The sequence below is a fragment of the Rhinopithecus bieti genome, unplaced genomic scaffold, assembly GCF_001698545.2.
Source record: "Rhinopithecus bieti isolate Rb0 unplaced genomic scaffold, ASM169854v2 scaffold_14549, whole genome shotgun sequence".
In the NCBI taxonomy this organism is placed as follows: Eukaryota; Metazoa; Chordata; class Mammalia; order Primates; family Cercopithecidae; genus Rhinopithecus; species Rhinopithecus bieti.
In genome coordinates, this window is record NW_016808027.1 from 457,664 (window position 1) to 473,954 (window position 16,291).

The 16,291-nt window shown below is 52.4% G+C and overlaps 1 protein-coding gene across 5 annotated transcripts in view; it reads left to right on the plus strand.

Annotated features, from left to right (window-relative positions):
• The window catches only part of ARRB1 (arrestin beta 1), a 102,489-nt gene that overhangs the window by 79,669 nt on the left and 6,529 nt on the right, over window positions 1–16,291 (plus strand). For 2 of the 5 annotated variants that reach the window (XM_017885266.1, XM_017885267.1), the window contains exons 6-15: window positions 429–488; window positions 1,287–1,354; window positions 3,666–3,801; window positions 4,962–5,046; window positions 5,497–5,569; window positions 8,190–8,327; window positions 9,418–9,501; window positions 10,984–11,007; window positions 13,776–13,846; window positions 15,308–15,359. In XM_017885266.1, the coding sequence (XP_017740755.1) occupies window positions 429–488; window positions 1,287–1,354; window positions 3,666–3,801; window positions 4,962–5,046; window positions 5,497–5,569; window positions 8,190–8,327; window positions 9,418–9,501; window positions 10,984–11,007; window positions 13,776–13,846; window positions 15,308–15,359 (791 nt within the window). Of the gene's footprint in view, window positions 1–428; window positions 489–1,286; window positions 1,355–3,665; window positions 3,802–4,961; window positions 5,047–5,496; window positions 5,570–8,189; window positions 8,328–9,417; window positions 9,502–10,983; window positions 11,008–13,128; window positions 13,678–13,775; window positions 13,847–15,307; window positions 15,360–16,291 lie in introns of those variants that run through there. The other 3 variants (XR_001887870.1, XM_017885269.1, XM_017885270.1) reach the window with 3 other exon arrangements.

Below are 16,291 nucleotides of genomic sequence, written 5' to 3' on the forward strand. Positions count from 1 at the left end.
TGGCTCGGACATTTCTGCTTCCACTTCTAAGGACTCTCATAATGATATCAGGCCCACCAAAATCATCCAGGATACTGTCCCCATCTCAAGGCCTTAATTGGATCTGCAAAGTCACTTTTGTCGTTAAGGTCCCAGGTTTGGGGGATCAGGGTGTGGACATCTTTGGGGAACCATTATTCTGCCAACTACAGTAGACATCATAGAAAGATCTATTTAAACCATTGCTGCGAGAACTGGGCTAGGCAAAACTCTTTAGATAAACAAAACTCAGACACTTGCGGGGCATGGCTTGGCATGGTCTGATGGGGTAGACATGGCCTGTCCCCTGGGGCCCTTGGTCTGATGGGTGTCTGGGCGTGTCTGGGCTGCAAGACATGAGACAGGACAGTGGTGGATGTGATAGATGGCTCGTTCTGTCTTCTTGACAGATCCCTCCAAACCTTCCATGCTCTGTGACACTGCAGCCGGGGCCTGAAGACACAGGGAAGGTAGGTTACCCCAAGGGGACCATCTCTCTGGCTCCAGGACTCTCAGGTCCCCAGGTCCCTGGCTTTCTCCCTGGGAGGTGCTGGACACACAGAACCACTCTCCCTGTTGAACAGTGTTAGGCTAAGCTGGTCCCACCTTGGACAACCAGTCTCTCTTTAGACAGGGCAGCAGGTATGGGGTCAGCCTCACTCTCCCATTCAGTGATGGGTCCAGAGGCCCTCCTGAGTGGCGTTGGTTGCAACAGGACCAAAGTGTTCTGAGGACCTACACCTGGCCTCACGTAACCCCTGGCAACCTTGAATCAAGGTGCGATCATCCCCATATCACAGATGGGGAAACTGAGGCTTGGAGAGATGTGACACCACTAGCTGCAGACCTTTGAGCCCAGCTTCCTCATCTGCAAGATGGAGATGACAGCACATGCCTCCTTGTCTTATTAGAGGGATACCAGAGAAGCCACCCGGGGCCAGGTCTGCGCACAGTAGTAGGTGCCCCCAGTCTGCTCAGGTGCCTGTTGCTATTTCTGGGCAGCTGCCTGGATGAGGATGGCCACTCAGACTGAGGCAGGAGTCCAAAGAGCAGAGCCCTGTTTGGATGATTTGGGATGTCCCATGTCAGATGGAGGAGGCAGCACAGCACTGGGGCTGAGCACAAGGGCGTTCCCCTGCTTCTTCCGGACCGAGGAAGGCTGGCCTGTGGGAGCTTGGTGTTCCTGTCCAGTGTCCTCGTTTGGGCTGGCTGTGTACTGGGGACCCTGCTTCTCCAAGGCCCTGTGATCAGTGACCCCTTCCCCACAGGCTTGCGGTGTGGACTATGAAGTCAAAGCCTTCTGTGCGGAGAATTTGGAGGAGAAGATCCACAAGCGGTGAGTAGTAGGATGCCAGGGTGTGGGCCGCCTGCTGGGTGAGGGAGGGAGACAGGATGGGCAAAGTCCAAGAGGAGATAAGTAACAATACCTGGAAGTGTGTGAGGAAGGGCGCACATTCCAGCCTTGGAAGGGCACTCTGGAAGCTGGGAGGTCACGGAGGGCTTCCTGGGGGAGGTGGCTTTGACTGCCCAGGTTCAGGCTGCAGCATCTTCTCCTTCGCAGCATTGTGGAAGCTTCCTCCCTCATCTCCCTGCCTCTCATTTCATCCCCTCCAGACTGCATGTCTTTTTAATTTGTTTTGGAAAAATCCTAAATTCAGATTGTGTTAAACCGTGAGCAGGCTGTTTCCTGACCACCCCCATTTTCCAGTTTTCCTCCTGGGAGGAGTTCAGCAGGGGTTGAGTGTGTGTCAATGGCAGTTTCTAAGTGAGGAGGAAATGGAGATAGTGAACTCATCCAGGGCAGAGCTCGGCCCACATCCGAGAGAGGGGAAGCATTCTCCGGAGAAGCACAGCCCGGGCAGACAGAGAGCCCAGGCTGGCAGCCAGAAACAGCTGGCCCGGATGTCTCAGGCCTGCCCCTCCTGGGTCAGGCTATGCTCTGCCTGCCTTCTGGAAGAGCTGGTGGGCCCTCAACGCTGATGTTCCTGCATCCAGAGGCACTGTTCCCAGAGGAAGTTGGCTGAGGGCACAGCAGCCTTTTTAGGGCATGGGCTGAGTTTGCCACCTGGTGGCTATAGGGTGTATTGCATACATTTGCATCTGCAGCCCTGCCTGTGTGGGGGGAGATGGGACTTTTCTCCCTTGCTTCTCTGTCTCCCTTTTCCTCTTAAGACCTGAGACAAGGGAAAAGAAAGAGTGCTGTGGGATGTGGGAGGAGGCTTAGCAAGCACAAGAAAGAGGAGGTGACATTGAGGGCCACCCCTCTCACCCTACCACCAATGGGACATTTAAAATCCACACCAAGGAGTTACTAATAATAATGATATAGAAGCTATCATTTATCAAGGGCTGATTAGGTGCCAGACACCATTCACAGTGCTGGGTTGTATGAACTAATTTAATCCTCACAGCAGCTCTAAGAATTAGGTCCTGGCTAGGCGCGGTGGCTCACGCCTGTAATCCCAGAGCTTTGGGAGGCCGAGGCGGGCAGATCGCTTGAGGCCAGGAGTTCCAGACCGGCCTGGCCAACATGGTGAAACCCCACCTCTACTGAAAATACAAAAATTAGGCAGGTGTGGTGGCACATGCCTGTAATCCCAGTTACTCGGAAGACTGAGGCAGGAGAATTGCTTGAACCTGGGAGGCAGAGGTTGTAGTGAGCTGAGATCGCACCACTGCACTCCAGCCTGGGCAACAGAGTGAGACTCCACCTCAAAATAAATAAATAAATAAAAATTTAAAAAGCAAAAAAAGAGGTAGGTCCTTCTATCATCACCCTTTACAGATGAGGGAATGGAGGCAGAGAGGTTAATGTACCCAAGGCCACATAGTTAGCAAGAGGAGAGCTGGGAGTCTGACCCTGGCTCCCGCGTTCCAGGCAATGGAAGCAGATTATCTGAGCAATGGAGATGCAGCATTCCCAGCACGCCTCAGAGACGGCCTCACCGAGTCCCCTCCCTCACCAGCTCCTCATTTGCTCCCTGATCCCCTGTAACCTTCGTGGAGCCATTCTCATCCATGGGCCTTCTCCCCTCCCTGGGCTTGTCCCCTTCACTTGCATCCCCCTGACTGAATCCACACCTCCTCCCTGAACCCCAACGCCTCCCCAAACCCCATTTCTTCTTGGGACCCCTGTCCCCTCTGCATAGTTTTACACAATATATATCTGGCATGTGTTTATTATATGGCACGCACAGTCATAGGTGCTGAGAGTACAGTTGTGGACACCTTAGACACAAATTTCTGTCCTTAAAGAGCTTATACAAATAGTGTCCTGTGTCACCAAAATAGATGACAGAGGGACACTATTTGTGTAAGGTGACATAGGGAGGCGGGAAGTGACATTGTTACCTATTTGGTGACATAGGGAAGCAGGAGGTGAAAATGGAGTCCCTGTTTCAGCATCCTGCTGGGTACCAGGACCCAAATGAAGTGCGGCCACAGGGCACTTCTGGGGTAAAACAGGGGAGGATGGAATGGAGCCAGATAGTGACAGACCCCTATGCTGATCTCTGCGGTTTGACTGGATTCTAAGGCATTGGAGAGCCATGCCAGTCTCTTGAGCAGGAGAATGATGTGAGGCTCGCAAGGAGAGGGGATGAAGGCAGGTGACCCTGGTCCTCTTTCACTCCGCCCATCCCCATTAGGAATTCTGTGCGTCTGGTCATCCGGAAGGTTCAATATGCCCCAGAGAGGCCTGGCCCCCAGCCCACAGCCGAGACCACCAGGCAGTTCCTCATGTCGGACAAGCCCTTGCACCTAGAGGCCTCCCTGGATAAGGAGGTAGGAGGCTCAAACTGGGCAGGGGTGGGGGCTGCTCCACCAGGGCCTGGGCCTCAGATCCCAGCTCTCTCCTGGCCTGCAGGGATGCCTCAGTAGGAGCTTCTACCCCCAGCCCAAGGACCACAGGGCTCAGGGAATCTGAGACCTCTCCTGGGGGATTTGGAGAAGCCTCTTGGGCCTAAAGGAGTGGCAGAGGGAGCGTGAATCTGAGGGATGTGATGGACTTCAGAAGGGAGGAGCAGACCCTCCCGAAGGTCCTGGACATCTCCCCCACACCTCCACCAGCTGCCTGCCTCAGGCCAAGTGCTGAAGGTCAACCAGCATTGCAGAGGGGGTACGGTGGGGGGCTGTGACCTCCCTGCCAAACCCTGAGCATCAGGGTGACAAGCCCTGCTGAAGGAAGGGCCTCCCCTCAAGCTCTGAATCAAACCCAGATGACTGATGCCTGCTGTGAGCTCGGGCTAGCCCCTCCTCAACGTGTGGGCACCCCCCCTCTCTCGGGGCATGGCTGAAGGGAAGTGCCTTGGGGCAAGATGTAGGTTGAGGCCTTTTGTGGGGATTCAGAGCTGGCTCCCTCAGTGAGCTGGTCCGCCCCTCCTCACCTTTCCTTGCTTCTTCCAGATCCTTCCATGGACAGAATTTAGAGCTGGCAGAGACTTCAGACATCACCTAGTCCAACCCCTTTATTGCACAGAGGGAGACTCTGAGGCTTAACCTACCCACGGTTACGCTGCTTTCATCATCATCAGTGTTACTGTTGTTATTTTTGTCGCGATTACTGGTAGCCAAGCCAGGGCTGGAGCCCAGGACTATCACCTTCCAATTCTATTATCTTTCAAGGGTCCCACCAGGGAACTGAAGGCTAATGTGCTTGGTGGCTTTCGTGCCACCTTAGCAGCAGTGGGAAGTGGCTGATGAACTTGGGGCAAATGTCGCAATGCCTTGGGGGATTCAGAGAAATCTCTTGGGCCTAAAGGAGTGGCAGAGGGGGCATGAACCTGAGGGATGTGATGGACTTCAGAAGGGAGCAGCAGACCCTTCTGAAGGTCTGCCCAAGGTCTGGGGAACCCCAAAAGATAGCGTGGGGGCTTTTCTCCCTCCCCTTTCCCTAGAACCTTGCTGTCCTCCCAGCCAACTCCATCCCTTCTTATGCCCCCCAGATCTATTACCATGGAGAACCCATCAGTGTCAATGTCCACGTCACCAATAACACCAACAAGACGGTGAAGAAGATCAAGATCTCAGGTACCCCAGGCAGAGGGTCAGCTTAGGGGACAGCAAGAGGCAGTCTTCCCAAGGGCTGGGAGTGGCTGAAGGATCTCCCCTTGTTAACAGCCTTGTATAAAAAATAGCCACTGAAACCTGGGGCCTGCTCTGAGCCACAGGGCAAAGCTTTTGAGTCGGGTAAGGCAGGCTGCTTATTGGCCAGGTAATGAGCTTGCTCTTTAAGCCACCTCTTCAGTTTCTTGGGTTTTGGGCAAAGCTGTCCTTGAGGGGAAGGCTTTGGTTATGGAAGGAAAGGGATGTGTTTGGGGCTACCCTTTGGATGGAAGACAGGGGTGGTCTCATGCAGAAGTCCCCACTGGTGGCCTCTGGCCATTGCCTGGGGCTGATATCCCCAAGCCGGGTCGCCTGTGAGACTCCATGGGAACTGCATTCCTGACTCACTCCACCTCGATTCCTCTCCCTCCCTAGTGCGCCAGTATGCAGACATCTGCCTTTTCAACACAGCTCAGTACAAGTGCCCTGTTGCCATGGAAGAGGCTGAGTAAGTGGGCACAAGTCTGGCCTTGGGCGTGTGGGATTGGGTGGGAAAAAGAGAAGCTCTAGGTGTCCCATTACAGGTCCAGGTGGCTCTTCTACACCTGGCAGAGGGCTGGGCCTCAGACTTCCTTGCCACTCAGAGTAGATGATCCTGAAGAGCCTTTTAGGAACCATCCACCTGATTTAGCTGCAAGAAAGTGCATGCTGCAGTCAAGGAAGAGAACCACTAAAACTAGAATGACAAAACAAGAGCTAATGAATGTAAGGGGATTGGGGTTGTGGAGAGAAGATAATTACGTTGTACAAGAAACCTAGGTTGAAGGGAAATACTTTGTTCTTGAACTTTCTGGTAGCCAGGGCAAAGTGGGTAAGGCACTAGGTACACAGCTCTTGTCTGATAAAGGGGTAATCCAGCTCATTGGGTGAAAGGGGTTGTGTGGGGGAGTGTAGAGAATAATTACACACACACACAAAATCCAGGTTTGAGGAGAACTACTACGGTTGAGCATGGACTGAACTTTGTCCCAAGCTTGTTGGCAGCTGAGGCAAGAGGAGAGATCTCAAGTGAAACATCTTTACTTGCCTAAAGGAAGTAAATGCTCCCATTCAAAGACACACATTTTTTTTTTTTTTTTTTTTTTTTTTTCTGGCCCTGCAAGTAATTTCTTGGGGCAATTACACCCGATATAATTTTACATGTATATGTGTATTTGTTTATATATAATTCCAATCGGTATTTCTTGTAACTTAAAACATTTTAAAAATGTTACTACATGGCCTTTGAAATAGTTTTTAATGTCCTATAGGTGAACATGCTATGATTAGATCAAGCATTCTCTGGTTATTGGATATTTTTCATATCCACTGTTGATTTTTTTCAAAAAAATCAGAGCTATGAGGCATAGATTCCTGATGGTAAAGTGAAGTGATCTAGAACCAGAGTAACATATAATCCCTAAAGAGTAGAAAATCCCAACCACTGCAGATGGTGCCAGCGTCTGCATAACGAATACCAGCAGGGATGGCTGGGGAGGCATTTGCATTCACAGACTTGTTTACTTCTCAGGAAGCACTGTGGGGCTGGGGTTGCTGCTGCCCCAGTATGTAGAGGAGGAAGTGGCTCAGAGAGATGTGACTTGCAAGCTAGCAAGCAGCAAAGCTGGGGCTGGAACACAGGTCGTCCGACTCCAAGGCTTGTTCACTATGCTGCATGACAGCTCTCTCATTGGAAAGAGTGGGGGACAGAGCAAAAGCAAGTAAAAATTGGACAGTCAAAAACGCCCTATATATGATGGATGTGATCAAGCAAGTAACGTTTTAATTGTTAAGCCTATATGATGGGTATATGGGTGCCCAGATAGCTTCATTTATGGTTTGTGTGTAGCTATAATTTTTTCTTTTTAAAATTTGTTTAGAGACAGGGCTGGTGCTTATGCCTATAATCCCAGCACTTTGGGAGGCTGAAGAAGGCGGATCACTTGAGGTCAGGAGTTTGAGACCATCCTGGCCAACATGGCAAAACCCCATCTCTACTAAAAATACAAAAATTAGTTGGGCATGGTGGTGTGCACCCGTAATCCCAACTACTTGAGAGGCTGAAGTAGGAGAATTGCTTGAACCTGGGAGGTGGAGGTTCCAGTGAGCCAGGATCACACCACTGTACTGTAGCGTGGGCGACAGAGCGAGACTCTGTCTCAAAAAAATAAAATAAAATAAAATAAAATTTAAATGAAATAAAAAAATCAAATCAAATTAAAATGTTTAGAGACAGAGTTTCACTCTGTTGCTCAGGCTGGAATGCAGTGGTATGATCATGGCTCACTACAGCTAGCCTCGAACTCCTGGGCTCAAGTGATCGTCCTGCCTCAGCCTCCCAAGTAGCTAGGACTACAGGTGTGTGCCACCATATCAGGCTAATATTTAAAATTTTATGTAGAGATGGGGTCTTGCTATGTTGCCCAGGCTGGTCTCAAACTCCTGGCCTCAAGCAGTCCTCCTGTCAGCCTCTCAAGTTCCTGGGATTATAGGCATAAGCAACTGTGCCGGCTGTGGCTGTAATTTATTATTATTATTATTTTTTGAGATGGAGTCTTGGCTCACTGCAAGCTTTGCCTCCCGGGTTCATGCCATTCTCCTGCCTCAGTCTCCCAAGTAGCTGGGACTACAGACGCCTGCCACCACACCCGGCTAATTTTTTGTATTTTTAGTAGAGATGGGATTTCGTCATGTTGGCCATGCTGGTCTCAAACTCCTGACCTCAGGTGATCCACCCACCTCAGCCTCCCAAAGTCCTGGGATTATAGGCGTGAGCCACTGTGCCCGGCCAGCTGTAATTTTTTAAATGTATATGCTTTTCAGCGCCGTGCTGCTTGACTCGGACAATCTTTTAGAATACCCCAGATTCAGTCCTGTTTGTGCGTAGAATATAGATGTGCCTCTTTTGAATGTGAGTGGTTCTCCTTGCCTGAGCTGGGCTGGCCCAAGTGGTCTGTGCATCTGGGGAACAGAGGTTGGAAGAGGGAGACCTGGAGCACGCCCAGACTAGATATTCTGCTGGGCTGGAGATCAGGGCTGGGGTTGGCTCTGGGGAGGGCCATCTCCACAGCTGCTTCCCTTCTTCCCAGTGACACTGTGGCACCCAGCTCGACGTTCTGCAAGGTCTACACACTGACCCCCTTCCTAGCCAATAACCGAGAGAAGCGAGGCCTCGCCTTGGACGGGAAGCTCAAGCATGAAGACACGAACTTGGCCTCTAGCACCTTGTGAGGACCTGCCCTCCTAGTCCTGGGCTCCTAGTGTACCTTTCCTGATGGGGCCACACCCTCCTTGGTCCCCCCAGTTCAAAGACAAAGCTCAGGCTACCCTCTCCACAGCCTTGTCAGAGCCTGTCCTCAGGTGCTTGACTTGTCAGGGAAGCTGCCTCCTTACTCCCATTCCTACCCAGGGGTGACTGAGAATAAGATGGACCACTAGGCCAGCTCACTCAGGCAGTGCTGGGCTCTGCTACCATGCCTGGGGGAGGGCAACCTGGGAAGGCTTCCTGCAAGAGGTGGCAGCTTCTGACGTAATGCCTTCAGTCAGATGGGGTGTCCCTGAGGAGAGACCAGGGTGGTGAGCTGGGTTAGACCCAACATGGGGTGCCCCCCCAAGTCAGCAGTCCCAGGGCATCTGGTCACTCCTGCTGCACAGTCATCCTGGATGCCTCTAGGCTACTCTGCTCCAGCAGAGCCCTGGCTAAGGGGATGCCATCTTGCCCTCTTGCGAAAGTGGTCCTTCACTGGGGCTTTGGCCTGTGTCTAGAGCAGCCACTACTCCCAGCACAGACTCTCTCAGCTCTCTTCAGCAGCCCCTGCACAGCCTCCCACTTATCTGAAGCTTTTTGCCCTGTCTCCACACTGGCTCACACCCTATCCACCTTCAAGACCCAGCTGAGGCACCACTTCTGTGGAGAAGTCTTTCTCTGACGGCCCCCACCCCACCCAAGCTGCCTGGCCCTCTGTGAACTCCATGTGTGGCCCTTTCTGCCCATGTGTTGCTGAGAGAAGCAGAATCCATCTGAGGGGAGGAGGAGCCCGGCCCTCACTGCGGGCATGCTGACCTGGGCAGGGAGAAGGGCCAACGGCCACACAGCGAGCGAGTCTCACAGCCAGACTTGGGACCGGGGCTCTGGGTCCCTGCTACCTAAGGGCACTGCTCACCTTCCTCACCTCCACTGCACTTTATTGGACATGGTAGCTGGAGTGGCCAGCCAAATGGGGGATGGATGGCCACTGCCCCCCAGCACACCCACCCCTGAGGTGTCTCGCCCACCTGGCAAGGCCCCTGAACCGGCTCCCCTGTGTCACTTTGCAGGTTGAGGGAAGGCGCCAACCGTGAGATCCTGGGGATCATTGTTTCCTACAAAGTGAAAGTAAAGCTGGTAGTGTCTCGGGGCGGGTGAGTGCTCTAGCCAAGCCCAAGACCCTGGCGTGCAGAGGGGAGCGTCACAGATGCCCACAGGCCCCTGCCCCATTCTGCCTATTTGCAGCCATTTTAGCTGCATCCACCTTGGAAGAGGAACCTCCTGTCCCTTCTGTTCCTCTTTCTCCTCCCCTGCCCGCTTTTCCTCTCTTCCTTCCTTGGCTCTCAGCCCCTCTTTCCCCCGGCCATCTCTTTCTCTCCTCCTTCTCCTTCTCTATCCTGGGTCTGGGCTCACACTGAGGATTGGCCATGCCCAGGGGACGGCGTCCTCAGAGTCTATGCTGTGGGGTGCCCAGGGGTGCAATCTCCTCATCACACTGTGGGCATAGCACCCACCCCCATGCATGCCCAAGCTAATTTTCCGAGGAAACAGCTACAGAACCCGGAGCTGGATTGCGGATTTACTAGCTAGTCAGCTTTGCCTTTTTACAGATGGTGAAACAGAGGCCCAAACAGTGCCCTAAACGTTGCCTGAAATCTCCTCCCCTAACTCAGGTCATGGGCTGGGGTCATAGCGGTGGACCAGACTTCCCTGCCCTGGAGCATAGTTTGGTGGAAGCTTGGGGAGAAGAAGAAAAAACAACTACGTTTCCTTTTTGTAACTTAATTCATAAATTTCTATGAAAAGATTGAAAAGTGCCGGGCGCGGTGGCTCAAGCCTGTAATCCCAGCACTTTGGGAGGCCGAGACGGGTGGATCGCGAGGTCAGGAGATCGAGAACATCCTGGCTAACACGGTGAAACCCCGTCTCCAGTAAAAAATACAAAAAACTAGCCGGGTGAGGTGGCGGGTGCCTGTGGTCCCAGCTACTCGGGAGGCTGAGGCAGGAGAATGGCGTGAACCCGGGAGGCGGAGCTTGCAGTGAGCTGAGATCCGGCCACTGCACTCCACCCTGGGCGACACAGCGAGACTCCGTCTCAAAAAAAAAAAAAAAAAAAAAGAAAAGATTGAAAAGCTAAATCCCATTAGACATTGGGTCTCCTTGATTATTAGAAGAATGCCTCTTGGCAGTGGCAGTGTGTAATCCTGACCTTATATAATAGGACATCTCAAAATTACAAATCCCAAATCCTGTGTCTGGTGACCTTTCAGGATCTGCAGTCCCTCAAACATTCTTGGCAACCCCGGAGTCCTTCCCTCTGCCTTTAGATAGCCCAGCCTCCCTTGGGGCAGGCAGCACTGGGGTTAATTTTTACACTGCCTTTACAGATGAGGATCCTGGGGTTCAGGGGGTTTGCTGAGCTGGGTCTGGATCCCAGTCCCTTGGGGCAGGGCTAATGCCATTTCAGTGTATCCCTGAAAGAGCAGTCAGGGCTGTGCAGGGGGGTGGGTGGGAGCGTGTCCCATGGGTCTTCTCTATCCGGGGGATAGCAGAAGTGGTGAATGAATGTGCTTTTTGTTTTCTTCCTCTCTGAACTCTCTCCTGACCACTTCTCCTGCCTCCTCTGACCCACCCAGCCTGTTGGGAGATCTTGCATCCAGGTAAATTCCTCCCTTCCACCTGGTTCACCCACCTTCCTGGAGGGCCTGGAGCCCATTGGCTTGACTGACCAGAATCACAGGGCACTGGGTTGGAAGGAATCCTAGTGGACATTTCAGATTGCGAGGTTCAGGTGTGAGCTGGGAGACACAATTTCTCTTTAACAAACCTCACCTTGCTCTTCCATCCCACCCGAGTGACAGGGACCTTTACAGAGAGCAAAGCCTGATTACATTGATACAGGGAATGGCCCCCAAGAGAGCAGTTTGAATTGCTGATCACCTGAATTATAGGAGCTTTTGGAGAAATGCAGACTTCATGACTTTCAAACTTCTACACTAGTGAGGATGAACTGCTGGCTGAGTGTTGCTAAGGAGAGGTCCTTAGGAGATCCTATTTTGTAAACAAGGTTTCCTTGCAGCCAGCTGGATGCACTTACATTCCAAAAATCCATGTACCCCAAACATAGCAGTTTGGCCTCCTCCTGTCACAAGATGGCAGTGTGGCTCATCCTAAGAAATCTTAGACTAATTTGACATGTGAAATTCGTTCAGTTCAATTCAGTTCCATATAATTCAGCAAAGATTTCCTCAACCCGGGCTTGTGTCCAGGCTAGTGCTGAGTGCCAGAGTCCCAGAGAGGAATCAGATGTGGCCCCTGACCTTATCGTTCCTGGTCCAGTAGAAGGTTAAGATCCAGATTCTTCCACTAAAATGTTGGCAAACCCAGTCTTCCACTAGCTCCATTCTGAAGCAAGCCCCAAAGCAAAAGGAAAAAAAAAAAGAAGAAAAAAAGGCCAAATAGCTCTGACAGCCTTGTAAAACCCCCAGGTTCCCACTGAGGGGAAGTAATGATTCTGGCAGGCACAAGCTTCACATTTGTATTTGATTTTTTTATTCTTTTTGAGACAAGGTCTGACTCTATTGCCCAGTCTGGAGTGCAGTGGCACAAACTTGGTTCACTGTAACCTCCTCTGCCTCCTGGGCGGAAGCCATCCTCCCAACTCAGCCTCCTAAGTAACTGGGACTACAGGTGTGCTCTACTATGCCCAGCTAATTTTTGTATTTTTTTTTTTTTTTTTTTTTTTTTAGACAGAGTCTCGCTCTGTCGGCCAGGCTGGAGTGCAGTGGCGCGATCTTGGCTCACTGCAACCTCCGCCTCCTGGGTTCAAGCAGTTCTCTCCCTCAGCCTCCCAAGTAGCTGGAATTACAGGCACCTGCCACTATGCCTGGCTAATTTTTGTATTTTTAGTAGAGACAGTATTTCACCATCTTGGCCAGGCTGGTCTTGAATTCCTGACTTCATGATCCACTTGCCTCAGCCTCCCAAAGTGCTGGGATTACAGGCGTGAGCCACCGTGCCCGGCCTAATTTTTATATTTTTAGTAGAGATGGGTGGTGGGGGCAGTGTCTCACCATGTTGCCCAGGCTGGTCTCGAACTCCTGAGCTCAAGGGATCTGCCCACTTTGGCCTCCCAAAGTGCTGGGATTACAGTCTTGAGCCACTGTGCCTGGTCAAGCTTCACAGTGTAACTCAGCCCTTTAGCTGCCTCATCTCCCAGAAGTTCAGTGGTTCTAGAAGACAGGCTGTCTAGAACCTGTTGTTATCCCCGTTTCCATGTGGAGCTCAGTGAGACTCAAAGCTAGAAAGTGCTGTACCAGCGAGTGGTGAGGCTGGTGGAACAGACCTTTCTAATTGCATGGCTTGTGCCTCTGACCACTCCATTCCCTGTCCCTTCCTCTTTCCCAACTGGGCTCTGGACAAAAAGATCAGTAAGATGTGGCTTGTGCCTGTAGGTACTCGCAGTTGGGGGGTCTCCTAGGGTGATGCCACCCCAAGCCGAGAGGAGCCTTCAGGGTTGCTTTTGTTTGTCTCAATTCTGCTACTGTCACACAGTGATCAAGGGTGTGGCTATGGAGCCAGAATCTGCTATTATCATTAATAGCTGTATGACCTTGGGCAAGATTTTAATCTCCTCATGCCTCAATGTCCCAGTCTGTACATTGGGGATAATAATAGGGTTGTTGCGAGGATTAAATGAGTTACTCTATGGAAGGGGCTTACAGTAATCCTTGGCACAGGGTCAGTACCATGTGAATATTTGCTCTTATTCTGTCCATCAGGGCCAAGTACAGAGAAAGCCCCATCAGAAGCACTGGCTGGTGGCTGGGTCTTCCCGACTGCTTTCCCCTGCATCCCCACAGCGTGGACAGACTTGGGCCCTGGGGCCATCCTAAACCTGACTAAACTGACCTCCACAGTGCTTCATCCAGATTGCAGGGGTGCTAGGGTCACCTGAGCACTTTTACAAGAGTGCCCTGGAGGTGTTGGGAGATGGGATGGTATGAGTGTGGGAGGAGTTCCAACCTGGAATTTGGGAAGGGCAGTGTCAGGGGAGGTGAGGGTGGCTGTGGTGATTTGAGGTGGGCAGGGTCCCAGGGCACCTCTGGAGCCCCGCAGTGACCATGATGGATGCTGCCCTGGGCAACCCTTTCCCACCCATGGGCCTCCTCCCAGCCCATGGGAACCCAGGGAGCCTTCTCAGGAAAGGGGAGGCTTCCATTTCTTTTTGGAGCCAGAGGAAGTCTCCTCGTCCAGCTCCCAGGCAGACCGAGGCTCCGAGCGGCAGAACTGGGGCTGGAGGGCATCTTTTGGATCTACCTCCTCTGATGGTAAAACCCTTCGCAGTCCTCCCTGACAGGGCATTGACATCGAGTCTCACAGCCTGCGAGTCTGCTCAAGGCTTACTGGGTCTGGGTCTCTGTTTCAGTGATGTGGCTGTGGAACTGCCTTTCACCCTAATGCACCCCAAGCCCAAAGAGGAACCCCTGCATCGGGAAGGTGAGCAGAATCTGTGGGTCTCTGGGGTAGGGATTCTCCAGCAGCTGCCATGTGACCCTGTAACCTACCCCCCCCCAGGTTTGCCCTCAGTCCAGTCACCCTTTTCTCAGGTCCCCACATCTTTTGTGGGATCCAGAACTCGATTTGCTTCTGACCCAATCAGGACACAGTGAGGCGTGGCTCCTGTTCCCCATGGGAGAGGGAGACCAGGAGTGGAGGAGGGAACTCATTGACCATGCTTTGAGCCTCTATCTTGCACCTAGGCATGGGCTGGATCCCGTTTGGAAGTAGGGGAAGGGGTTGCTTGGATAAGATGACCGCTGGACACACTATTGTCATGTTTTTCTTCTTCTTTTTTTTTTTGGTTTTGAGACAGTCTCACTCTGTTGCCCAGGCTGGAGTGGATCTTAGCTCACTGCAACCTCTGCCTCCCAGGCTCAAGAGATTCTCCTGCTTCAGCCTCCCAAGTAGCTGAGATTACAGGCGGCTGCCACCACACCTGGCTGATTTTTGTATTTTTAGTAGAGATGGGGTTTTACCGTGTTGGCCAGGTGGGTCTCAAACTCCTGACCTCAGGTGATCTGCCTGCCTCAACCTCCCAAAGTGCTGGGAGTACAGGCGTGAGCTACCGCGCCCGGCCTGTCATGTTTTTCAAGTGATAGCAGATTGGTCATATTTCACTGAATCTGAGACTTTCAGTGAAGAGAGACAACATTATAGTAGGTATGATTAGGAAAAAGCTTCCATGGTTAAACTGCAGTGCCATCGACGGTAAGACGCACTCCAAGTTCGGAGATGTTAAAATGTGAAGGAAAATATAAAAAAGATTGTCTGGTTGGGCACGGTGGCTCACTCCTGTAATCCCAGCACTTTGGGAGGCCAAGGCGGGTGGATCACGAGGTCAGGAGATCAAGACCATCCTGGCTAACACAGTGAAACCCCATCTCTACTAAAATACAAAAAAATTAGCCGGGCGAGGTGGCGGGCGCCTGTAGTCCCAGCTACTCGAGAGGCTGAGGCAGGAGAATGGCGTGAACCCCGGAGGCGGAGCTTGCAGTGAGCCGAGATTGCGCCACTGCACTCCAGCCGGGGCGACAGAGCAAGACTCCGTCTCAAAAAAAAAAAAAGATTGTCTTAGAGTTGGTAAATGTCATACATGCTAGGAATTAAGGTAAGTCATGTTGGAGACCTGCCAAAAGAAACAGAAGTTAGAGGATTTTCTGTTCTTCTGGGGCTGCAGTGGGGATTGGGGCCCTCCTGGTGCCCTCCTCCCTGCCTTTCAGATGCTTTGGGGTGTTTCAGTACCAGGAATGAGTCCTCCCCCCTCTCCATTCCCCTTTTTCTTTTGCACTCCTCATGTTAGTCTGGTTGTCCCAGGGTGGGGGCCTGTGCCTACTCGCCCCGTGCTCATCCACTCACTAACTAACCCCTGGACACTCTACCCACCCGCCCTGTGTTTAGTTCCAGAGAACCAGACGCCAGTAGATACCAATCTCATAGAACTTGACACAAAGTAAGCCGAACCCTGCCTGCAGACATCCGGGGACGGGGCGGGCTGTGGGTGGGCGGGGCGGAGAGGGTCATTTGCATATATGCTTATTAACCCCTGAGGAGCCGCTGGCCTAACCCCGTCTGCTGAGAGCTGCCTCTGCTCGCCTCTTCAGCAACCCGCTTGCCTGCATGTGACTTGAAGGACCCTCCGTGCCTGTTCCTCTTCCTCCTGCCTTGGTGGGGTCTGTCTTCCTCCCTCGTCCTTGCACGTCCGTCCGTCAGTCTGTTCGTCCATCCACAGCGCCTGCTCGGCTCACACAGGGCTGGTCCATGGCCCTGGGCTCGGCTCTCCTGTCCTGCCCACGCCAACCAGTGGAATCAGGCTGTGGGGTGGGCAGGGGACTGGGGATCTTGTTGCTTCTGACTCCTGAGGACCAACTGATGTGGATTTCCCTGCGGTCAAAGGCCATCGAGTCACCGGACAGTGGCCAGAGGGGGAGGACCTGGGCCGACTGCGAGAACCACCTCCAGGGCCAAGCGGTTTTCTTGCTCCAGCTCCAAAGCCAATCTTCCCTTGTCCCCCAGGAGAAATCTGGGGTGTGGGAGTCTCAAGTCACCCCATGAGGATGTCCCATGCACTGGCTGAACCCTGTTGGGCAGGGGACTTGGATGGACCCCTGCATGGTCCTAAGTGGACATGTTTCATGGTAGAAGGGAACTCGCTGTTCTTAAAGGCAGTCCTTAGTCCTGAAACCCCACTTAAGCCTCCCCTTTCCTCACGAACAGGTCCTCTACTCCCCTATTTAGATTCACATCCTCCTACCCCAGCCTTCTCGTGTGTGGGATCCCCCATGGTAGAATCTGAGCTGACACTTCCTGGGAGAAAGGTTCTCCATGGTCTTCTCTTCCATTAAGCCAAACTACTCCTTCCTGTCCAGAAACGGGAATGCTTCA